The sequence below is a fragment of the Excalfactoria chinensis genome, chromosome 4, assembly GCF_039878825.1.
Source record: "Excalfactoria chinensis isolate bCotChi1 chromosome 4, bCotChi1.hap2, whole genome shotgun sequence".
Classification (NCBI taxonomy): domain Eukaryota; kingdom Metazoa; phylum Chordata; class Aves; order Galliformes; family Phasianidae; genus Excalfactoria; species Excalfactoria chinensis.
In genome coordinates this window covers 55,264,221-55,286,170 of record NC_092828.1, presented here as the reverse complement: position 1 = coordinate 55,286,170, position 21,950 = coordinate 55,264,221, and the positions used below count along the sequence as shown (strand labels likewise).

Genomic DNA, 21,950 nt, shown 5'->3' with positions numbered 1-21,950 from the left:
TGATATGCAGCTCATGAGAACACCCACTTGTAAGTCAGACAGGATGCTATCTGGCTGTGATTCCAGGCCTAGTGACGTCTTGTGGCAGTGAGTCCCGCAAGTTATCTTTTCTTCATATTTCTTTCCGCCAGTGTTAATTTTTGTCACCATTTTAGTTTTGCTGAATAGCATTTAATTAAAGTGCATTCTGCTTTGGGTTGAATCAAGGAGCAGCTGATTGAAATTTAAGTGCTGCTGTCTCTGTAATTCCATGCGTCCTGATGCTTGAGCCCTGATCCTCTGAACTCCGGCACCAGAGATCATATAGCTCTCAATGCTGTGCTGATCACATAGTGCTTTTAATTTGTTCTCTCTGTTTGTTTTTTTTCAATATTTAGCTTCTTTACAGGGAGCAGAAGTGGAGTTGGTGGAAGCTGAAGCTGTTGAAAAAAATCAACTTTTCAAACGTTTTTTCCTTTAGTTTTTTAGCTTGCTTCAAACTTCCATGGCAATTTTGATAGCTCGGCTTCAAGCCCACTTACACAATGATTCATGGCGGAGGAGAGAGAAGTGAAGTCAGTGATATTTTGATCCGGGGGAGGGCTGGAGTACAGGATCATTTTAAATTGAGAAAGCCGTGCTGGGACTAATGGTAGATATTATCTGTTATTTCATAAGGTAAATCCATATTATTCTTTCCCTTGACTTCTCTCCTGCCCACATATTTTTCTCATCAGAGCTGCAACTGAATAATACATAACCCATGGAAAGACTGCTAATAAAAAATGCAACAGAAGCAGGCCATGTAGGACTTAAAAATGTCGGATTAGTGGAGTATCTGCCGGCACAGTCTGAGTACTGCCAACCGCAGCTCTGAACGCAATCCCTCTAAACTGCATCTAGTCGCTGGACAAATACTACGTGTGTTCAATATACTGAGGATTGGGTTTTTTTTCTTCTTTTCCTTCCTGGCCTTAGGTAACGTCCCACATGGCAGCAGCACGGGGAAAGGAAGGAGCCTCTCAGAAGCACCGCCAGCCGTGCTCCAGCCTTTCCTGGGACACAAGGGAAAGAGGAGCCTGGCTCACCCCAGCCTTCCCGTGCACGTGAGGAATGCTGTGCTTGCAGCTGCCCTTTTCCCAGAGTTCCTGAAGGAGCTGGCAGCCCTTGCACAGGAACACTCCATTTTATATTACAAAGTACTGGGGGATTTTGAGGATTATTATTAGTGGGTTTTTCTAAACATGATGGGTTGGTTTTTTTGTTTGTTTGTTTTTTTAAGAAAAAAGACTTTCGGAGTTTAAGCTGATTAATTTTTTTTAGTGCAAAGCTGCTTATGAAAGAAGGTTCTACTTCACTACTTCCTGAAAATACTTGATTTGAGAGGGAAGGAAGAGGCAGAATGCTATTCCACATTACTTTATATTAGGCCTTACAGCTATCCTCTGCGCTACGTAACATACTTGAGAGATTTCTTACACTGCTGTTAGAGCAGCTCCCTAAGATCACCTTGTTACACGGGTGCCCCTCTTTACTGCTACTGACTCCTGTTGAATTTTCACAGTAGGCACTTAAATTAGGTGGTCTAAGAGGGGTCAAATGTTCCAACTTTTTTTTACTTCAGAAATACTGTAAGAAAAAAGCCTGTTAGAACACAGTTTGTCTGGAAAAGCACTGCCCCGTGGAGAAAGTTTGGGGTAAAGAAACGCGTGCAAAATGTGCACAAAACCCTTTTCTGTGAAGGGCTGTGCTTCTCCGTGGCTCTGTCCTCTTTGCTCCCCTCCCTCTTCTCTGGGATGGGGTTCTTGCCAGCACACCTCTGAGAAGCCCTCCTTTGCCAGTAGCTCAGGTTTGTGAATTCAAGTGATCTTATTTGTGTTAAACCCATGACTAGCTGCAAGCAGGTGCTGGGCTCTACACATACCGCATTGCCTTATGTTGCAGACAGATCTGCGGCTATCAGCTGTTGGTCTTTGAAGTCAAATGAACTGTGTAAGTGGATGTGGACTGCAGACTGCCTGGAATTTTCCTTGCAGTTTCTCAGCATTCTTTAATATCTACTGCACTGCTACCTAAACTCTCAAGCATGCCTTATTTAGTAAGATTTGCACAAAGTACAAAACAAAATGTGTCTATGCAAGTGGTAATTAACTTGTTTGTTTTTATGCTTATTTTAATAAGCTAAGGAACGGTATTCAGTTTCTTTCAGTAGTATTAAAAGGACAGCAGGCTGTTTTTGTCAATCTTTTTTTCCCCCCCTCCATATTTTAATGGAAAATATTGGCATGCTCCTGAAAGCCGTTCTGTTTTATTCTTCCTTTTTGGGGGGTTGTGGGGAAAGTGGAAAGTTGAATACTGTTTGTTTACTTTTCATTTAGGTGTCGACTTTTCTTAATATTGGACTTTTGGGATGGTGAGGGGAGGAGCAGGCTGTTCACCAGCTGCAGAATAGGAAGCAGCAATAGGGAGAGCTGTCTGCTAGTGACTAACTGCTTGAGAAAATTCTCATCTGTGAGTAATGGGCTTCATTAGAAGAACCCAAGCATGATGAATTGGCGCATCACTACTGCATTTCATCTTACCTTAGTAGCGTAATTGTGCTTCCAGTGTGCTGTAGTTGGTTGGCTCCATAAAGAGGGGTTTCGTTCAAGAAAGTCTTACATCCACTTTTTCCAGGGAAAAAAAAAAAAACAACAAAAAACAAAAAACTTAACAGCCACTCCAGGAAATTGAAAGAAATGGGAATAAAAAATAACGTTTGTGTGAATTGATTCTGCTTGATGTAATTCCAGAATTCTGGAAAACTCCAGAATCACATCCCAATTTTCAGACACGCTTTCTCAGAGATTGCAAGGGAAAAGCTTATGATGTAAAGAACACTGAGTTTAAGAACAAAACAAATCAAGAAACAAAAACCAGCAAAACCACCCTCAGAAAAGTCTAATTAATTACAGGTCAGTTCTTGTGGACCTTGCAGTGCAACTCCTAAAGTCTTCAGATGCCTCTAAAAAATGGTACCTTCCACGTGCAAGTTGTGGGAAGCATTCCTTGTCAGACTGCTGTAGGCTATTCCAGGGAAGAAAATCCCAAAGTGTATCTCTAGCAAGTTCACCTCAAAAACTTCTCTGGATCTGCCTCCACTTGTTTGCTGTACAGTCATCATGTCCACCATGGTGGAACGGTTACTTTGCTTCCCAGCTGACTCTGGTGTGCTTGCACTCATAACTTGATGGCTTTGTTATTTGTTTGTTTGTTTTTAAGCACACCATTGCATCACCATCCCGTAAGTCATCTCTGACCTTCACCTGACTGTTTGACCTCACAAGCTTCCTTGGAAGCTGGAGCCAAAGCTGTGGGTTTTTTTCTTAAATCTTGGTTATCCATGTTTAGGAGAGCTCTTTTCTCTTTCTTTTTTTCTTACTTTCTTTTCTTTTTTTTCCCCCTACAACACTGCTATAGACAAGAGCTAACTTATAAATACTTTACTGCGTCCATAGGAAACCATGTGTTCTTCCTGCACTCTGACTCTTACCCACATGCATTGCTGTCCTTCATGCTGGACTCAGTGACCTACCGAAGGGGTTCAGTGGCACGTGGAAAGTGTTCTGGCACTGTGAGTGCAGAGGTGCAGAGCCAGGGTGTGTTGCGCTCCTCTCCTCTCCTGCTAGGAACTTTCAAAAGCAAAAGTAATGAATCTGTGTGAATCTATAGTGCGTCAGGATCAACTGCTACATTGCAGTAGTAATTATGTATGTTTTTTAAAAAATCTTTTATTTATTTAAGAAAAAAGAAAAAAAGAATTCTGCAGACGGTTGCTTAAGGCAATAAGCTTACTGTGTGAACCCTCCCTTGTTTCTACTCTGAAATAAAAGTCTTTGTTTGCTGGGTGGGAGTGATTTCTTTTGAGATTGTTCATTCTACCTGCTGTTATCAACAACTGTGCAAAGACATGGCAGTGTTCAACTTAGCAGGGATGTAGGGATGTGGAGCTATTTAGGGTTCTTAAAATGTAGGCTGCTCCAAGAAGCATCTGTACATTTGAGGAATGGAAGGACTTTCATCGTGAGCTGCAGTGGAATAAAGTCGACCCCTGAAATCTGGGATGATGTGGAAGACTTCTTGGTCAGAGGCTGCAACTATGTTTGTGCACAGTGTCCACCTGTAAGAGGAGAATCTATCAGCCCCCAGAAGGAGGTGGGTAAGCGCACTGAACCAAGCTTAGGGGTGCAAAAATGGCTACCGTGAGTTTAACACTATATTTCTTGGTTCTTGAGCTGAATTGGACTTGCAGCTAGGTCTCAGCTGTGATAGAAGCACCATGTCAGCACTCAGTGAAAAAGTATTGGCAAGGATTCCATCTGCCTGTCTTCAAAATGCAGGACCTGTGATTTATCATGAAAATGTTGATCCTTTGAAGATGAATTGCCTTTTTCTGTGTAAGTTCTTCAGCCCAATGCTTGTTTAATAGGCTCCTTCTTTCCAGTCAGATAATGCATCATACCATCTCTCTTCGATGAGGCATCTTGTTCAAATGTGGCTCTCGCTATAACTGGGGTAAAGCACTTGGCAGCGTTCCTCCAGACAGCAGCATCCTTTGCACGTGCATACACATCAGTTGTGATTCGTTTACTGTCTTGATGGCCCACCCTAGATTTGGTTTTCTCCCTTTGTGCCCGAAAATATGGGATTTTACAGGTGACCAAGGTGTTTGCTGGTGCTGTAGTTCCAGGTGTTCGTCCAGGTAACGCCTGAACTTGGTTTGGAAGAGTAGACATAAAGTCTGCTGGTCTTTGCTGCCTTGTGGACACGAGAAGGTTCTCCTGGTGATGCCTGGGTGTCCGTCCCATGGGAATGCCCTGAGATGTTCCTCCGGCACGGCTGGCTCATTGCCTTTCTTGCTGAGGTTTCTCACTTTGCACAAATACTAAGTTCACTGACGTGCTGCTGTACCTACTTTGTGCATTTGCTTTTCAGACTCAATCTGATGTTTTTATTAATGGTGGTGAATTTCCCAGAGCAGGAGAAAACACCCAGAAGTTGGGGTGGTCTCTGGGGACTGGCAGCAGCCTTGCTTGGAATAGAAGCAGATCTGGCAGGTGGTGCCCAAGTGGCACCCCTGCCTCCAGCACCACTCCAGATGCTCTTTGGTCCAGGCACGGTGCCTGAGAGCTACGTGGACTCCTCCTTTGGAGAAAAGACTTATAGACAGACTTGTTGCGTTGCTTCAAGTCCAAGGATTTAGGTTCAGGAGGTTAAGTTCTATTTACCAAGAAAAGCAGACTGTCTAGCATGGTGCACAAGTGCTCGCTGCCCTTCTGTGTGCTGTGCTTATGCCTCACACAAGGTTTTATGCTTCAGGAAGGATTTTAGCTCCTCTAAGAAGCTCTAAAAGCTCTGGGTTGGGAAGAAAAGGATGGGAGCTGTGTGATTTGGTGTGGTTAAATTATGTCATTGTGCCATTTGAATTTGCAGCCACAGCTCCGGTTTGAGGGCAGCTTGATTTAATAAGCAATTTACTGTACTGTATTTACTGAAATTGCTATGTCATGCCTGCAGTTTTTGTGACAGCTCCTATTAAGTTTGTAACATTTAAACTGCATTTGCAGTTGTGGGTGGAATACTGGGATTTTCTTCCTTCTTTTCTTTTGACTGGTACCTTCAGCACAGTGCAGTAATGCTGCAGCTGCACCCAGAGCTGATTGAGGTAACTGTAGTGTATTCTTCCATGCACCTTCTGAAGACCATCAGCAGAAATAGAAGGTTCCTGACCCCGTGGCTGCTTACATAAATGAGGAAATAGAGGGTAAAACACCACAGATGAACAGGGGGCACACTCACCTGTGTGAATCGCAGTGAAAATTTACATCTGTGTTATCCTGATTTAACAGGGCCCAAAAAGGAAAGGCTCAGGGCAAACTTGAGAAAATGAATATGACAGTCTCCTATGGAAACTGTCCAGTTGAACAGCGTTGCCCTGTAGTGTTCTGGACCAGAACTGTGTGAAGGACAGGAAAAAAAACCGATCCTTGTTAGCGTCAAGATTTGCATAAGGAGATGTTTGGATAATAGGACAGTGGCGGCGGCTGTCAGAGTGAAGGCAGCCGCAGAACGCAGCTCTGTTTGGCAACTTTGTGATCCGTGAAGGCCCAGCTCTGAGCAAACGTGCTTAATTTTTCAGGAGCCTCAGCTTTGCTGAACATGTTGTGGCCCTGCGTCAGTGTACTTCATTTGTTACATGCTCAGCTGGAAGCCTCTTATTTATGAATAGGAGGCATTACTTGTATTCTTAAACATGTAGTACTTAAAGTGGTGGTTGTTGCTGACTGTGCAAATCTTATTTTGTTCATTGATTATAATGGCTTTGTGTGGCAGCTGGATTAAATTAAGACTGAAGGCTCTGGGCTAGAAGCCCTGATGGAACTTTTGTGCAAAGGCTGCATTTCTCAACCAAGTAACTTTCTCCGGCGTGTCAGCAGGGCGCCTGCATACAATTATGTATTGTGGGCTAAATACCTGCAAACTCACATTTCTGATGAAGCCAATCCCACAGCAGCTGTACTTTATTGCGGTCTCCTTTAAAAATAGCTTGGATTTAGACCAAAAAAATAATAAGTTAAATCCAGGACAGCGAAGCTGCACACAGCTCAGTGCTGCTGCAGCAGCTTGGCCATTGTTCAGGCAAAATACCTGCCTGTGCTCCAAGGAGAGAGAGAGGGCTCAGGGTCTCTGTGCTTGTGGCTACAGCCTGAGCCCTGGACTCATATCTCCCTTGGTGCTGCTCGGTGTCCAAGTGCAGCTCTGACCACTGTTGGGCTTAAAGCTCCAGAACAGTAACAGTTTTGTAAGCTCCACTAAGGCCAGTCAATGTTGTCTCATGGCAGCAGCCGAGCGCTCCTGCTGAAGGTTTGCTTTGTTGTGGTTAAAATCCAGACTGCAGGGCCCGATGTGGGCCGTGTGATGGGGCACAGCCAGAAAAGAGGGAGCATTGCTGGCAGCTTTCTGTTCTTGCCACAGCAATCCCTGATTACTGGCCATGCTCAGCCCAGAGGCACGTCTGGATGGAGTTTAAATTTACCATTGCAGAAAAGGGAGCAGCAAATCACAGGCCCTGACAGCTTAGGAGTTTGGATTTTTTTGCCTTCCTCACAGTGCTTACTAATGGATTTCTCTCTTTGTATTATGTGAAGAACTGCAGCTTCTTGCAGAGTTGGGGAGACTTTCATTGAACAATCAACCCAGTGCAGATGAGATTCCGTGTGCTCGGAAGGATCAATCTTGACCTCCAGTCTGCTGCGAGTTGGCTTTGCGTGGCCATAAGGTGAAGCAGAGCGCAGTGAACTGTGGAGTATCTGTAAACAGTGTTGCAAGGAAGATGCAGGAAGCAAAGACAGAAAAGCCCAGCCTGTGGTTCTGTCTTTTCAGCAGTTTGAGAGAGTAGATGGAAAACTAAACTTGTTTAAGAAAAAAAGAAAAGCCACTCTTCCTGTCAAGGACATAAACTGCTGAGAAGGTGCTGCACTGAGGTCAGAGATGGTGAAATTTGTAAGTAAGGAGGTGCTCAGAGCAGAAGGGAGAACACTGCAGTAGCTGACACCATGCCACAAGCAGAGTGGAAAGGGGCTGCAGCAGAACTGCAGCGTGAATACTTGAGCTGTAGATTTGTAGTTAAGGTTCCTATCATATGCTTCTATTTTTAACGCTGTTAAAATTAAACTCTGCAGCCCAGGCTGAGTGCTAGGAATTCTTTTTTCACTACTTCAGCATTGCCAGCATCTTTTTTGTCAACTTTCTTATCCTCTTCTGCAACCTTGGGTATGGGATACCTCAGCTGTACAGGACAGCAAGTATCATCTCTCTGCCTCAGGGGTGACCTCCCAAAGGACTTCCATCAACGATGAGATGAGATTGTCATGGCAGTGTCTGGTGTCAGCTATCAATTTGTGAGCACTTTGCTTGGCCCTCTGTTCGTGGATGGCTACTGCTGAAAATCTGCACGAAACTGTCCTTAATTCACCCTGCCTGATGGCTGTTGCACAGATGGCATCTCCAATCAGAAGCTAGGGGAGAACTGCTGTAATTAAATCAGACTTACCAGATAGGGCCAAAGGCTCCATCTTAATTCTCAAGTTCCTAGCCTTGATACAAGCATGCTAAAGCAGCCCCTGGGTCAGCAAAATGTTCTGGTATCGAATGCTTTGTGGTCAGATGCTCCATCTGATCTTGCTGGATCCACCTGTCCCCTATGGTTTTGGGGTGGGTGTTTTTTTTGTATTTGTCCTTATAATAGCAGACATTGAATTCCAAGAAGCTGCTTTTGTCTTTTAACATGTTCTGCAGATTATTGCTACGCAAAGCTAAGCCAAAGCTGTTGTACAGCGTTTATTTGTGGAGTGTTTGTTTAGGATTTACCTTTAGCTCCATGTAGGACACAGAGCTGTGGTATCTGGGCACAGGTAGGACACAGGTGGCTGTGGTATCTGGGCTGGTGTGCCAGGCCCTTGGCCAGCAGCAAAGGCTCATGTCTCAATTGTATTAATTCAGTCAGGGTTGTCTAACAGAGCTGATGCTGTGAGAGTCAGAACCAAGCAAGCCAGACACACTGCCCTTTCTCGTGTCTACATTCTATTGCCATCAGCCAAAACCACATTCACCCCGGTGGTCAGTTCCTCCCCAGATGTTAAAGCGATTCATCACCTTCATCTTGTTTGACTCAAAACACTTTTTTGTGTATCAGAAAGAAATCTGTGCATGTCTGCTAAAGACTCGCTTAAAAATTCAACAAGTGACTGGTTCTTAATATAGTTCAAAATTTATAGACTATGGCTGATCTTTACCTTCCCTTGAAGGAGAAGAATATTACAATTATCCCTCTTTATCTTACACGTTATCCATTTGAAAACAGATTGAGATTTATAGTAAATCCAGTGCTGTACTCGTATAGAACTTGGCTCATGATTTTTAACACATTTTGTACTATATTAGCAAAGTGTATTTATTTAGATAAGGAGTGGCTAAGAAGCAGTAGCTACTGTGAAGGAAGACATATACTAGTAGTGGCCATGCTACAGTAGGGGAGATCCTTCCCTCTCTTCCAGACAGCTGAATTATTACTGTTCCAAATACCACACTGTGATTTTCCTTTATCTATCTGTTTATTTTTTGAAGAGGCAGCCACTGCTGCAAAGGATAAGCTTGGCACAGCAGCATCAAGCTGTGCAACAGAAAGCATTAACCTTGGAGGACCACCTTCTGGAAACAACTGTGTCTGTCTAAACCCAGGAGTACCTCTGAATTAGGAGTTGAGGTTTCATGCAGAATCCCCTGTGCCTTCTGGTTTCTTCCTTCTGTGGCAGCAGTTGAACAGAATTCCAGTTCTAAAAGTTAAAGTTTGCTGTACAGCCTATTGACTATACAGTCAACCTTCTATTGACTGAAACTTACACCATTGAGTAAGCGAAAGTCTATGAAAACTGATAGTAAAAGCCTTTGTGCAAACATCAGGCTACAAGAAAACGCTGGCTTTGTGCTGTTTGAAGGGTCAGAAGTTTTGATCACAACCACGTTACTTCTTTTAGACAGCCATATCACTTAAACTGTAGAGTTATTTTTATTGAATTATGGATATACATTTATCCATTACACACATTTGAAAAGCACCTTTTTGCCTGTCTTCCAATCTAGAATTGCAAGTTGAACTGCGTATCCTCCTTGAGACACGTGTTAGCACTTGTAAAAATTAGCTGCCGTGAACCCAGCTTGAACTAGGTGCTACAAACGTCACTTCTGCAGAGGACAACAATCCCAGCGCTCACCCTGCTGCACTCCTTTGGCAGCGGGCGCCAGGCAGGCACATCCTCAGGAACCATCCTGAGGAAGCAACACTGAAGCCTGAGATAAATGTGGTCTTTAAAACGTACCATTTAGCAGCCTGCAAAAGGGATTTAAGAAACTCCTGCTGGTAAATGGGATTTCTTTCCCTACTAGTTGTATATTTGAATGGATGCCTCCAGTTGGGCCTCCTGTTAATAGTTTGATCAGCTGAAGGATTTAAACATGCTGGTGAAGTGGGACTGGGAACTTAACTCCAGGAGCCTTGATTTCAGACAGCACTTAAAGCTACGGGCTGCAAAATGGAAGCTATATTAAAAAAAAACCAACAGAACATAGCGTAAAACACTCCTTAGGAGTAACAAGTGGAACAGACCCTGGATCCAGGCTGAATCCTGCTTAGTTCTCAGTAAGCTATCTGAATTACTTCCACTGAGCGGATATGGTTCCAAGTGACAGCAGAAAGCCCTAGGCTCAGGTAAGCGTAAGTTATGAATGGTTCAGGATTGAAACGGCACTGAGTAGCCAAAGCAGGTGTTTGGACACATACAAAGAGAAGGCAAGCAAAGAATCTGACACTAATTCTTATACGTAGCCACTTAATGTCTGCTGCTGGCGTGTACATCTAAGGGCCTTTATCCTTTCCTCTACCTCAGACATCAAGAGTGAGGACTAGCACTTTTTTTTTCCCCTTCTGCTAGGCATGAAAGTGCATGTGGCCATTCTTAATTACTGCTACGTGTTTTGCTCTTAGCCACAAATGTACTCACTCTAATTTACAATGAGTTATTGGTATGTGCCACTGGATTGCTGCATTCCAGATCTGAGAATTTCCCTTCTGACAAAGAGGAAGCTGTAAGAGCTGAATTCCCACTTGCTTTATTACAAAACTAACTGATGCAACTTAGCTCTGTATACTCACAGATTTTCTTGGGAATTTGTTTCCTATGGCTTTATGGAAATGATACTTCAGAATGCACTGAAGGGACGGAGATGTAAATGACTGCCAGCTTCTGTTGAGGTGGTCCTTTGCTCATCCACCTTTGGCCGAGGCAGCTGGGAAAGGCAGGAACACGATGCTCCTTGAAGCATAACCAATCTGGGAAAAACAATCCTGACAGACAAGGAGGCACCGAAGTTCATTAGCAGCAAACCAGACAGAACGAAGCACGTCTTCTGCAGACAGCTGGGCCATTTTCTCCTGTGGCTACTCTGACAGCTTCTTCTCTAGTATTTGCTTCACCAGAAGAGGGTTGGCTCGGCCCCGTGTAGCTTTCCGAACCAGTCCAATTAACTTATTGATAACTTTTTCGTTTCCTTGTTTTATCGCCATAACCTTTAAAGAGAACAGATAGACACCACTATTACAGGAAAACAACACGCTCAGTCATTCGTGGCCAAGGTATGAATATTTTTGTCCTCTAAGGCCACAGCAGTTGAATACTGTATTTTGGGGCTAAGGTGTTATTATAAAAGCTTCTTTTGGCTTTGCAATAAGCTCCTGCTCAGCAACTGCAGGCCCTACAGCTAACCTAGACCTGCTCTTATTGAAAAAGTCAGTGAACACTTCTGGATTTGAACAGAAGCAGCTCAGACAGCGACTTCCTGGGAGAAAGCAGAAAAACAAGATGGACTTCATGTTGCTAACAGGAGCTTTTTCCTCAATGCACCGCTCAGGTCTAAGACATTATTTTCATCGAACCGCAATCAATTTGAAAATATTTCTGATGTTCCTCAAGAGCAGAGTTAAGTAACAGAGGTTGTTTCCTTGACACAGAGGATCCTTTGTAACAAAGCAATTAATCCACTGATCAGAAATATGGCCTCCTATCAGAGAGCTACTGTTTGACACACCATTACCTTCAAAACATCCATATATAAAGGCTAAGTAAAGAAAATGAAAAAGAAAAGCACTGAAAAAATCCTCTGCTGGGCATTTCTAGGGGAGATACTACTACTGAAACTGTATGGCCACATGCAGTTTGTGAGGCAGGGAAGGCATTCTCTGCATTGTCAGAATTACTGGGCAAAACATGATAGCTTCAATTAAACAGGATGTCATATTTACAGATACTAAGGGAAGGATTGCTAACATATGAACCACCAACTGTGACAATTCCAAGCACAAATGCAAATACTGCCACTCGTTAGGGCATCTGAATTACTGGCAGTCTAAAGTCTCTGTAAAGTCACGATGTGGACTCATTACTCCTTGTATGACAGAAACCCCTTACACGGGGCAGAGTACTGTACAGATTTTCATTAACTGCTTGGTGCTGGTTTGGAATTTAGTTCATTTTCAAGAAAGTTCCTAACAGAAAGCAAGGCCCATTTTTTTCCTGGCAGGTACTTGGTGCTAACTCTGTTTTGCAATGCAAGTTCTTACAGCGATTCGAAGCAGTGATTTACAGCCCTTCCAGGCAGCTTTTTCCTCAGTGAAAGATCACCTGGAAAAAGGAGGAAAGCGAGGCCACTCTGCTGCATTTGGCTTGACTAAAACAGCAAAAAGCAGAGAGGAATTACATTCTCAGACAAGGCTTTATTATTGAAATGGGAGCATAGTTATGGACCTTCAGCTTCCGCACTTCCCAATCAGTTCTGATGTTCTTTCTATATCTACGCCTGTGCTTCCATGCTAGTTTGAAAATACAGAAGCACTTTTATCAGGCTCCGCAAATGAGTCAGTCTGATGGAGGTCACGCCGACCTACTGCAAGCTCATTTTCTTTATCAAAAGCTCTTGCGGAGCTGTTAGCATCCCCCAATGAGAACTGGGGTGGGTGGTATTGTTCTCAGAAGATGTCAATGTTTTTTTCCAAATGGCAAATGTACCTAGACAATGCTTGTATTAGAAGTAAGCTATTCACTTCTGCTTTTACATTTTCACTCCGGAGAACATAGAAGCACTTGTTTTCATTCTTATTTTTTATATAAAACAGATGTTAGACTCTGTCAGGATTTCTTCCCACTCCTCCACTTCACAATCAACAAGCTTTTTCCCCTTTTCCTGGCTCAGAGCTCATTAGATGGATGAGCCACGCACACTGCTGCATCCTTCTGAGGGGATGGGAAAGAGCTGAAACCTTGTCCTCTCCTCCTGCAGGAGCAGCTGGCAGCATTCCCAACCCCAAGGCCTCCAGTGCTGCTGCCACTGTCTCCCCTTACCCCACAGATACAGCCAGGCAGGAAAGTGAGCAAAACTCAGCTGTGGCAGTGAAGGAGCAGAGGGATGGGGTAAAGAGATGAGTAGAATTTTAGCCTTGCTACCTCTATGGAGTAATGTAACAACTCTATGGAGTCTCTAACTCCATTACCATTATATGCCTTGCTGGCAGATAGCCTCAGTCTTCAGAACAATGCAGCAGTGGTGCACTAATATCACAGGAGATGACAAGAAAATGGCAGTTAGGTGGCCAAGTGGCCAGTTCAAGTTAGGGGCAGTATATTGCACAGCTGAAGACAGAGCCCTATAGCTTTGCATTCTTGCATTACATTTTTATGTTCTCTTAGAATGACTTAGCACGTTAGCCAGGCTGGTAATTTCTTCTGCAGATCATTTTGTGTAAGCTTCAATTTCCAAAAAAACACTTAGTAAAATAAGAAAGGAGAAGAAAAGACCTGATGATTGCTGCGCGTCAGCTTTAATGCTCCTAACTGGCTTTAGAGCTCAAATACCAATTAAAAGAGAAAAAAGGCCATTTAAACCCCCCTTTTAAGTGCCAGAGAGTAACAGAGTGTGCAGGCTTCCCAGCACCACCATAATCACCTCCTTTTCTCGTTCATCAATCACCGCCTGGCAGATCTGTTCAAGCTCTTCCTGATCCTGTATCAGTTCAAGCTGCTTTTCTTTAACGATTTCAAGAGGAGTCTTCCCTTCTCCCTTCCACAATTCCTCAAACACCTGAAAACCACAATGAGAAGCTAAGGTCAGTGACTTCACATACTGATGTTATTTATCTGTGCTATTTTAGCTGCAGATCTAAGAAGTCAGATTTTAGTAACAACAAGAGCAGGAGTAACAGTGCTCTCTTCTCACAGTATGCAAAAAGAACTGCCTGAGAGCAGGAAGAGAACGCATTTCCATCAGTGGTGCCTCTGCCCAGGAACTGACCATTAGTTGACTGCAGTACCAAGTCCAGGCCTAGGAAGCTCATCTCATTACCAGTCCTCATCAGCTAACTGTAATGAGGGAGGATACATATGACAAAGCAGAAGAAAAATGGTGCCAAGCAGAATCTCTGCAGCAGTTCCGGGCCCACCTATGCGTCACCTCCCAGAAGAAGAATGCTGGGTGACCCTAAGCCTCAGAAATAATTACTTGTTAATGTCCGTGTGTGTTCCTATGCTGTATCAGGGCTGTTGCCCTGGAACAAACTTGAGAGAACGTTTATTGAAAAAGTTTCCTTGGGCAGTGATTTTCTATCTGCTCTTATTTCAGACCTGTGGGAGGGAAGGAAGAAAACCATTATTAAAACAGCTGCTTATGCTTCACACTGCACTGAAGATGTAATTGTATGTTTGGGCCACTGCTGCGTACCAGTGTGGAAATAGTGCCCCGTCACCATTTCAGCATTAAACGCTCAGTGCAGGATGGAGAAGAGGCTGGGAAGGGAAGAGGCGAAGGGGCACTCAAACCGTGCGTTAATTAATTAGCAAAGCAGCGAGACAACTTAGGGAAAATGGCGCACATGGGATGGTGCTTTAGGTATGCCAGCAACATTCTTCAGCGTAGGAATATTTTGTGGTAAGAAAGAACTCCGGTTAAACAATTCTGTAGCCACAACATGTACGTAAGAACCATGCACTGACACAATTCCTGCAAGCAGATTTTGGGTGGCAGCTGTACCCCAAAGCTTTTGGTAGGTTCTTACTGCAGAGCTGAGACCCTGAGAGAGGGTGCATCTTCTTTTTTCCCCTCGTAAGAGGGTTAAGTTATTAAATTACAGATAAGCAGAGTTATAACCACCAAATGCAAAGCCTTAAGCAGCCATTACCTACAAAAATCAATGCCATATACAATATCTTCTGCAAGACCTCTCTCCCAGTACTGTGCTTAAAGATCATCATGCCCATGCTACCTGAAACACCCCCAGAAACAAACGTATCCAATGGAGACTCAACCTGCCTGCAGCTCTTTGCAGTATCTTTTTGGTGTGCTCCGTGCCTCATTCCACAGGCAGCCCCAGCTGCTCTTCCTTCCCCAGGGACCTGGCAAAAAGCTTTCTGTCCCCGAGGCCTCCTGAGGCACTAGTAGGACGGCACATCTCCCTCCCTTCAAAGGGAGCTCTGGCCTCTCTGCACAGCACGGCCCACAGCAGAACACCTGGGGGAATCTGAAGTGCTGCACAGATCAGAGACTGGGCAACGAAGAAGCCATATCACTGTCCTGGAAAAGGGGAGATGTGATTTTTAAAACTGGCATGCATGCAAGCAAGGCACTGTGGGCTACAGGAGGGGAAAATTAGCAACAAAATCTGAGCAGCCAACCGCGGTGCGGTTACCCTGCAGCAACTCTTACACCAGGCTGCTGGACAGCTGACATTTCAAGATCCATCTCTGATTCCCTGCTACTTGTGTGCCAAACACCTCCTGGCACTGAGAAAAGCTTGCCCATTAGAAACCTTCGAGGCAGCAGATTTTCCCTGTGACATCTGCGTTGTATGTACTTTTCAATCTGGTAACGAGCTTATCCACTTAGCCACCAGAGCAGCACCGTTATCAAGGCCCTTGCTTGTTTACAGGTATGTAGGAAAGCAGAAAGAGATGTGCCCAAGTCCTGTCAAAAATGCATTTTTAAAGATGCGTTTTTGCTACTTGGCAAGGAGTAAGAATTTAAAGAAAGCAGTTTAAAAAATGATTTCAGCTCATTTACACAAACTGCCTGCGTCAGAACAGTGGGATCAAATTATGAAGTCTCCAGAGCCAAAATGAGAATCTCAGGCCTCATTTCCATCACTGAAATCTCAGTAGTTTCTACTATTGACTCTTGGCTGAGAGTGATTAGATTTTAATGATGTTCTGCTCTCCCCACCTAACAGGCATAGCAGCAAACCACTGGTCAAGATGAATTAATCAGGACTTGCACGTCTGGCTGCCACGGGCATCATATCAAACATTTTGCAGCTGGCAATCATGCCAGCTGACTGCTCTGCCCGAGCATGGCTCCAACTGGAAAGCCTACCCACAGTGATGTGCTGCCAGAGGAGGAGGGAAGCAGCAGGCAGCACCATTTGAGCCTGTCCTGTGGGCTGCTCTCCTTTGCCCTGATGGAAAGCCTTGATGTCTGGCAGTTGTCCCTCAGCCTCTGACAAAAGTGAGGGGCAGGCTGGGCTCACTGCTCCAGATGGTACGACCGTAATAGTCAAAGCAGATGCTTCTGTTTAGGTTTGTGTACTGTACTCATTTTCCTGCTACCTACTTTGAAGTAGAGGTGCCAAGTGGGTCTGTTGAAGTTATTCTTGCAAGGGTGACCTATGCAACCGCACAAGCAAACAAGACAAGAGGCCTGCTCTTCTCCACACCCTGCTACAGGTCCCTGATGAACACTCAATGGGGTGTTCCCACAGGGTTGCTGCAGCTCTCAACAGCCGAAGCCATGTTCTGCTTTCCTGACCCAAGAACCACCTTCCTCCCACAGTGTCCTCATTGAAAACCAGGTCCCTTCTGCCACAGATGTGCATACTGCCAGCCCCACCGGCAAGCAGTGATGCCCGACTTTGGCCACACTCCCATCAGACCAGTGTCAGTGTAGTAGAGTTGCATTCCACTGTTGACATCCAAATGGTGCCTCCAGGGGAAGGCCATGCATAGCGTGTGCCTGTGCAGGCCTCTCCAGTGCAGGACATGCTCATTGCACAGCCCTGCACACCAGAAGAGCTGGAGGCTGCTCCCCTTTGTACAGGCATGCCAGCACGAAACCGCTTCGGAGGCCTCTGGGGTAGGATGCTATATTTGATGGCAAGCTGGGCGTGAGCTCTGTAATTACCCAAGTGGTAATTATGTAAGCACACTGTGCCCTTTCCTTGGCATATGCATCCTACCATACAACGTTCTGTGTCTATAATCAGCACTCGCAGCTTTTATCTGTGTTTTAATGCCTTATACAGCAGAGACTGAACACAATCCTCTTAACAAATTAAAACTTCTAACAGCTTCCTGCTGTGAGCACGTATGTGTATGCATGTCTGTGTGCTCACCCCATCAACCCTGCTAGTGCTTCTAGCTGGATCTGTCTCTACCAGTGCAATTCGTTCTCCTCCACTCCAAGTGCTGCACTTCATCTGCCGTTGTGTATATATAGCCCCTTCTGCCCTCAGGCCATCCAGCATCTCGGCCTACTGCTGAGAATTGTTATAAACATTTGTTATTCTTCTGACATCCAGGCAACCAAAATACTTTTCTAAATGTGGCAAGGTTCCTGCAGTTTGACAGCATCACTCGGTGATGGCAAATAGTACTGTTATTTCTCTGTGTCCAATTTCAGAACGCAGAGGACAACACGCACATTACGAGGAGTTCGTAATTAAACAAGAAAGGCATCTCTGAAACTCCTGACATTTCATAACCTGTCAGAAGTGCTGGCATACTGATTTATCACAAGGAAAGGACTCCAGTGGAATCAGTAGTGGGCATCGGTACCTCTCTACCTCCATAAGGAAACAGAGTTAAGAACGGAGTTCTGAGCTCCTTTTCAGATGCAGACCCCAAAATAATGGGTGTCCCATTGCCCTGCAGGCACACAACTGCTCTGCATCCCATTGTATTTCCTTGTTAATATTTTATATCCTTTTTGAAGCTTTTACTTCTCCAGTCCAAAATTTCCAGATGCACATGCCTGAAGTCAGGCACTTAAATCTGTATTTACGGTGCCTATAAAAAGCAGCTGGCTATTCCGAGGAGGAGGCCAACTACCAGGCCAACATCATCAAAATCCACAAGTACCTCCAAAGGAAACCCCCCACAAACAGGAAGTGTTCCCAAGTAGGAAAAAGAGCCACATTTGCAGCTCTGGCTTTATAATCACATAAAGAGTGAACTAACACCTGTACTGCTTTAAAGTTGGACTCAATCAACTAGTGCTAGAAAGGTGGAAATGTGCCCTGTGCACAGAGGTAAAAAGCTTGAAGAGAGGTAAAAGCTTGAAAGCAGGCAAGGATCTTTAACTCACCTGAAAGGACAACAAATCCCACATAGAGAATTTGAGGAGAATGGCAGTTGTTTCCTATCACAAAAGAACTCCAGATTTTGCCTAATAAGCACCAGAGTTACAGTACCACCATAAGCAACTCATAAATTAAGAGATGAATGTGTGAAGTGCTGGTTTTTCAGACTGTCCTAAGCAAAACGATAGAGGAAAAGCTGGCTTTACAGACACTCCTTGCTTAGGAGACATGGCAGTGCTTGCTATAAGAAGCCAGGATAAAAGAAAGGTCAAATGTCTCTGCGTTAGACTCGTGGAATGCACCACATCAGACTTCTTTTTGTGACTACAATCAGGTGATTGATATCCTTTTCCATACACCAGTACTGGACAATATAGGCTGCAGTATCCCTTTGGACATACTAGCTGATACCCTCAGCTTAACTGCAAGCCATGGATTAATTCCCACCAACCTTTCCTCAGGTGTTACTCAAGCCACCAGACTGAGATGTAGCATCTGCTTTGTTCAGAAGCAGAACTGGCTTAACTAACTGTAGCTTAGAACTACTATTTGGTTTATGCCCCCTTATAACACTAAGTATGCAAAGATATCAGTAAGATTACATTACACAAGGCATTTTCATCCATTAAGTGTATATGGCATAGATGCAAAATTTATCCTTCATCCACACCTTGAATAATTTAAAGCAACCAATTTGTTGGTACACAATGAATGCAGATGGAATAAGCATCGGCAGATTCAAAGTACAGCGAAATCAAAAAGTACCTGTTTTGCTGCTGAAGAAGAAATGTCTCCATTTTCTAGAAGGTTCAGAAGGTCAGCTAGGAGAAAAGGACTGATGGGGCTGTGGAAAAGGGGGACAGGAGTTACCTCAGAGAAGAGGACAAGTAACAGATTTATGCCAGTGCTGCTTGTCTAAACGTCACACAGTTCAGCATGACAAGCTGGTATTTTTTTCCCCCCTGTGATACACCATATTCAGTTTTGATCTTGACTGCCTGATTATGCCTTATCACTGCCCTCTTCTCTGGAAAGCATTTGGTTAACTTCATTAATCATGACAGTGTCAAGGCCTAAGCAGCACTGCCTAGGATAACCAACCTCGCAGATGATAACTAAAGCAGAAGTCAGCATCAGAGTGACATGATACTGTTCTTGGTACATGAGAAAAGGAGCAATTTTATTTCACCACTGTTGTAACTGAGAAGCCTGACCTTTCCTTTGCTGTAAGGGAATGTTGTTTTAAGTGACTGAGTAGGTCACTCAGAATCCAGCCGATCACTTTCTTTGGCTTCATCTGGGTCTGTTTTACCACACCTTCAAAGAATTCCATTAATCCATCTTCATTCTGTTAAAGAAAAATTAAATGCATCAAACAGATACTGAAATGCAAGCTGATTAATTACACAGTTTGAGTCAGACTAGAAATGCTAAACTAAAGAAAGTAAAAGAGCTGCAAGACTATAGAGTAATTTTATAATAAGTAAACAAACGACGGTGTGCCTAGAATGCACGCATACAGCTTATCAGATGTCAGCCTGTTCTTCCATAGCTGAGTGATCTTTCTCTTACATCTTCCTTAAAATTAATATCTGTGGAGAACCATTTTCATCTTGTCCTCTAAGTTTTAATATAACGCTCCATACACAGTCTTGCTGTCATTTACCAAAAAGACTTTGGCTGAAACTGCCTGTAGATACCTCACTCTTGATCTTGCAATCACTTGTTTTTATTTTGGACTGATGGAATAAGGTTATCTTGTAGTCACCCCTGAATGATATGGAAAGGTCACGCTGTAAGAACAGGGGTTTTATGTTTCCAGATTTTTCACAGAAGCTATGCAAGGCTTTGCACAGCGCCCTAAAAGCACAGAAGGTATGATAGTAGGGGATTCAATTTATACTATAAGTGAAATCTGAGATTGTTTTCAGAAGAACAGATAGTGCAGAGCCTGTTGAACACTGTGCTGTTTGATATCAGGGCACTGGCAGTTCTTTATCTGCAGCACGGAACTCATTAGGTCTACTGAAGGCAGAAGAGACATTAAGTGGCAGGAAGAATCCTTGCTGCTGGATTTCTGCAGAGTATGGCATAAATGAAGAGGAGGTCTCACCAGCTCTCAGAAGAGGTAACAGTTTAGAGGAAGCCACTGAGTTATTCTATACATACTGTCATCACTGCACAAACATCTTCCAAGCACACAGTAATTGCGGGCAGATCACTCTGAATACTTCTGAACAAAAGTGAGTGCAGACACACAACTAAACCAAAGCCTGACTTTTCCACTGAAACTCAGCCCTGTCAAAACAGACTTCTTTCTCCTTGTATTTAAAGGCAATTTATCACTATAGCAATACCAAATTTTGGACTTTCCGCCCCCCACAACATTCACAAAAGAAACTTCCAACATCTCTGGATACCGGATTCATTAGTAATAAAGTACTGCTTTTAAGGAGTCCACAATCTACTGCTCTCTGTTCTCAAAAACAGAACAAAAATTACTTCAATTAGTGTGCTGATGTGCTATAGAACTACTGTGACAAAAATCAGACTCTCTCCCTTTACTTTGAGACCATGAAGAGAAAATTGAAGCTGTCAGCCTCAGCAAGCCACTGAGGACTTCTGTGAAGCAAGGCAGATTTGGTTAACTGCTCCTCTAATACACATAGGTAAACTTGCTTTCCTGTCCGGTGCTTTTACATGTTCACTTAAAAGAAGAAGAATGTGAAATCTAAGGTTAAACATACTAAAAAACCAAATTTTGTAGTTATCAGAGTACATTGAATGATTAAGAACTGTGCAGGCATGTAGTGAAATTACTAAACGGATGAACTACTAAATATTGTACTCTTCTTAATTCACCTCAGGATTCATTTGCACAAGCACTGATTATATAAATGGCAGATTACCTTCCATTAGAATACTTGTCCAATTTAGGTAAGAAAAACACCTGTGTACAAACGCTGTTGTTTTTATTTCAGTGGATACTGCAGAGGGTTTCACTAACAGTCTAAGCAGAGCAGCGTAGCTACAACATCACGTGCACAAAAACAACGTCTGCAGATGCCACATGTCTGAGTGCAGCCTGCACGGCTCAGATGCAGCACGACCAACACTTCTATCACGTAGATGATGGAGAGCAGGCCGCCAGCACTGGGCACATTCAGATTTCTGGATACCAACAGCCTGGCTAGAGTTACAGCACTGATGCTTCTGCCAGACCTTTGGGAAATCAAGGGCAGATACACCCAGCCTTCCAATTTCCATCAGAGGATTTCCAGGCAGCAAGAGGAGAAGAACCCAGGAATACTCAGACACATCTGTTTGCAGATGCTACCAGGTACTGAACCCCACACTTGCTTCTTCAGCATGGACAAATAGACAAATTCTTTTGCCATTCTTTATTATTTTTACTTTTTAAGTCGTTGCCATTTGCTGTAGCCAAAAAGTAGGAAACCCAGCAATGAAATGATTGAGGCAGAATCTCAGAACATCAAAGTGACTGACAAAAATGAAACACCTTCCTTATTTTCTTGCCATATAAAAAAAAAAAAAAATAGTAATAAGTTGAGTTACTTCAATTCCTAAGTACTGCACTATTTGAACTTTACTTTGTTGCGCATTTTGGTCAACTGTCAAGCTAGATTCAGTCCAGCCACCAACTCTATTTCAAGAACTTTCACACAGAAAAGTGTCGTTTACCATAGGAAAAAATAACCAGGGGGCAGCTCTGATACATTGAGCTCTACTATCCATCATCTCACTTCTAAAACAAACAAAAACCCTTTCACTGAAATATTAATTTAGCTGCTTCTCTACTAATCTGACACCACAATTTCCTCTGTGCTGTCTGTATATACTGCGTATTTCTGCACTATAAATTATGCCCCCACTTGGGTCTCCCATTACACACCAAATATGCTGCAACTTATTCATCAGAATGTCAACTGCATGACTCATGACATTCCAGTACTTCAACCAC

The 21,950-nt window shown here is 43.7% G+C and overlaps 2 protein-coding genes across 2 annotated transcripts in view; one reads left to right on the top strand and one right to left on the bottom strand.

Moving 5' to 3' along the window:
• FHIP1A (FHF complex subunit HOOK interacting protein 1A) overlaps positions 1-2,204 on the top strand; it is a 78,882-nt gene extending 76,678 nt beyond the window's left edge. The window contains exon 13 of the mRNA XM_072335429.1: positions 958-2,204. Coding sequence (XP_072191530.1) covers positions 958-1,208 — 251 coding nt within the window. The 3' untranslated portion in view covers positions 1,209-2,204. The remainder of the gene's footprint in view (positions 1-957) is intronic.
• Positions 2,205-8,767: 6,563 nt separating this feature from the next.
• Positions 8,768-21,950, bottom strand: part of GATB (glutamyl-tRNA amidotransferase subunit B) — a 43,304-nt gene continuing 30,121 nt past the window's right edge. The window contains exons 10-13 of the mRNA XM_072334801.1: positions 19,183-19,316; positions 18,734-18,812; positions 13,573-13,707; positions 8,768-11,143 (exon numbers count right to left, since the gene is read on the bottom strand). Of these exons, the coding sequence (XP_072190902.1) occupies positions 11,015-11,143; positions 13,573-13,707; positions 18,734-18,812; positions 19,183-19,316 (477 nt within the window). The 3' untranslated portion in view covers positions 8,768-11,014. The remainder of the gene's footprint in view (positions 11,144-13,572; positions 13,708-18,733; positions 18,813-19,182; positions 19,317-21,950) is intronic.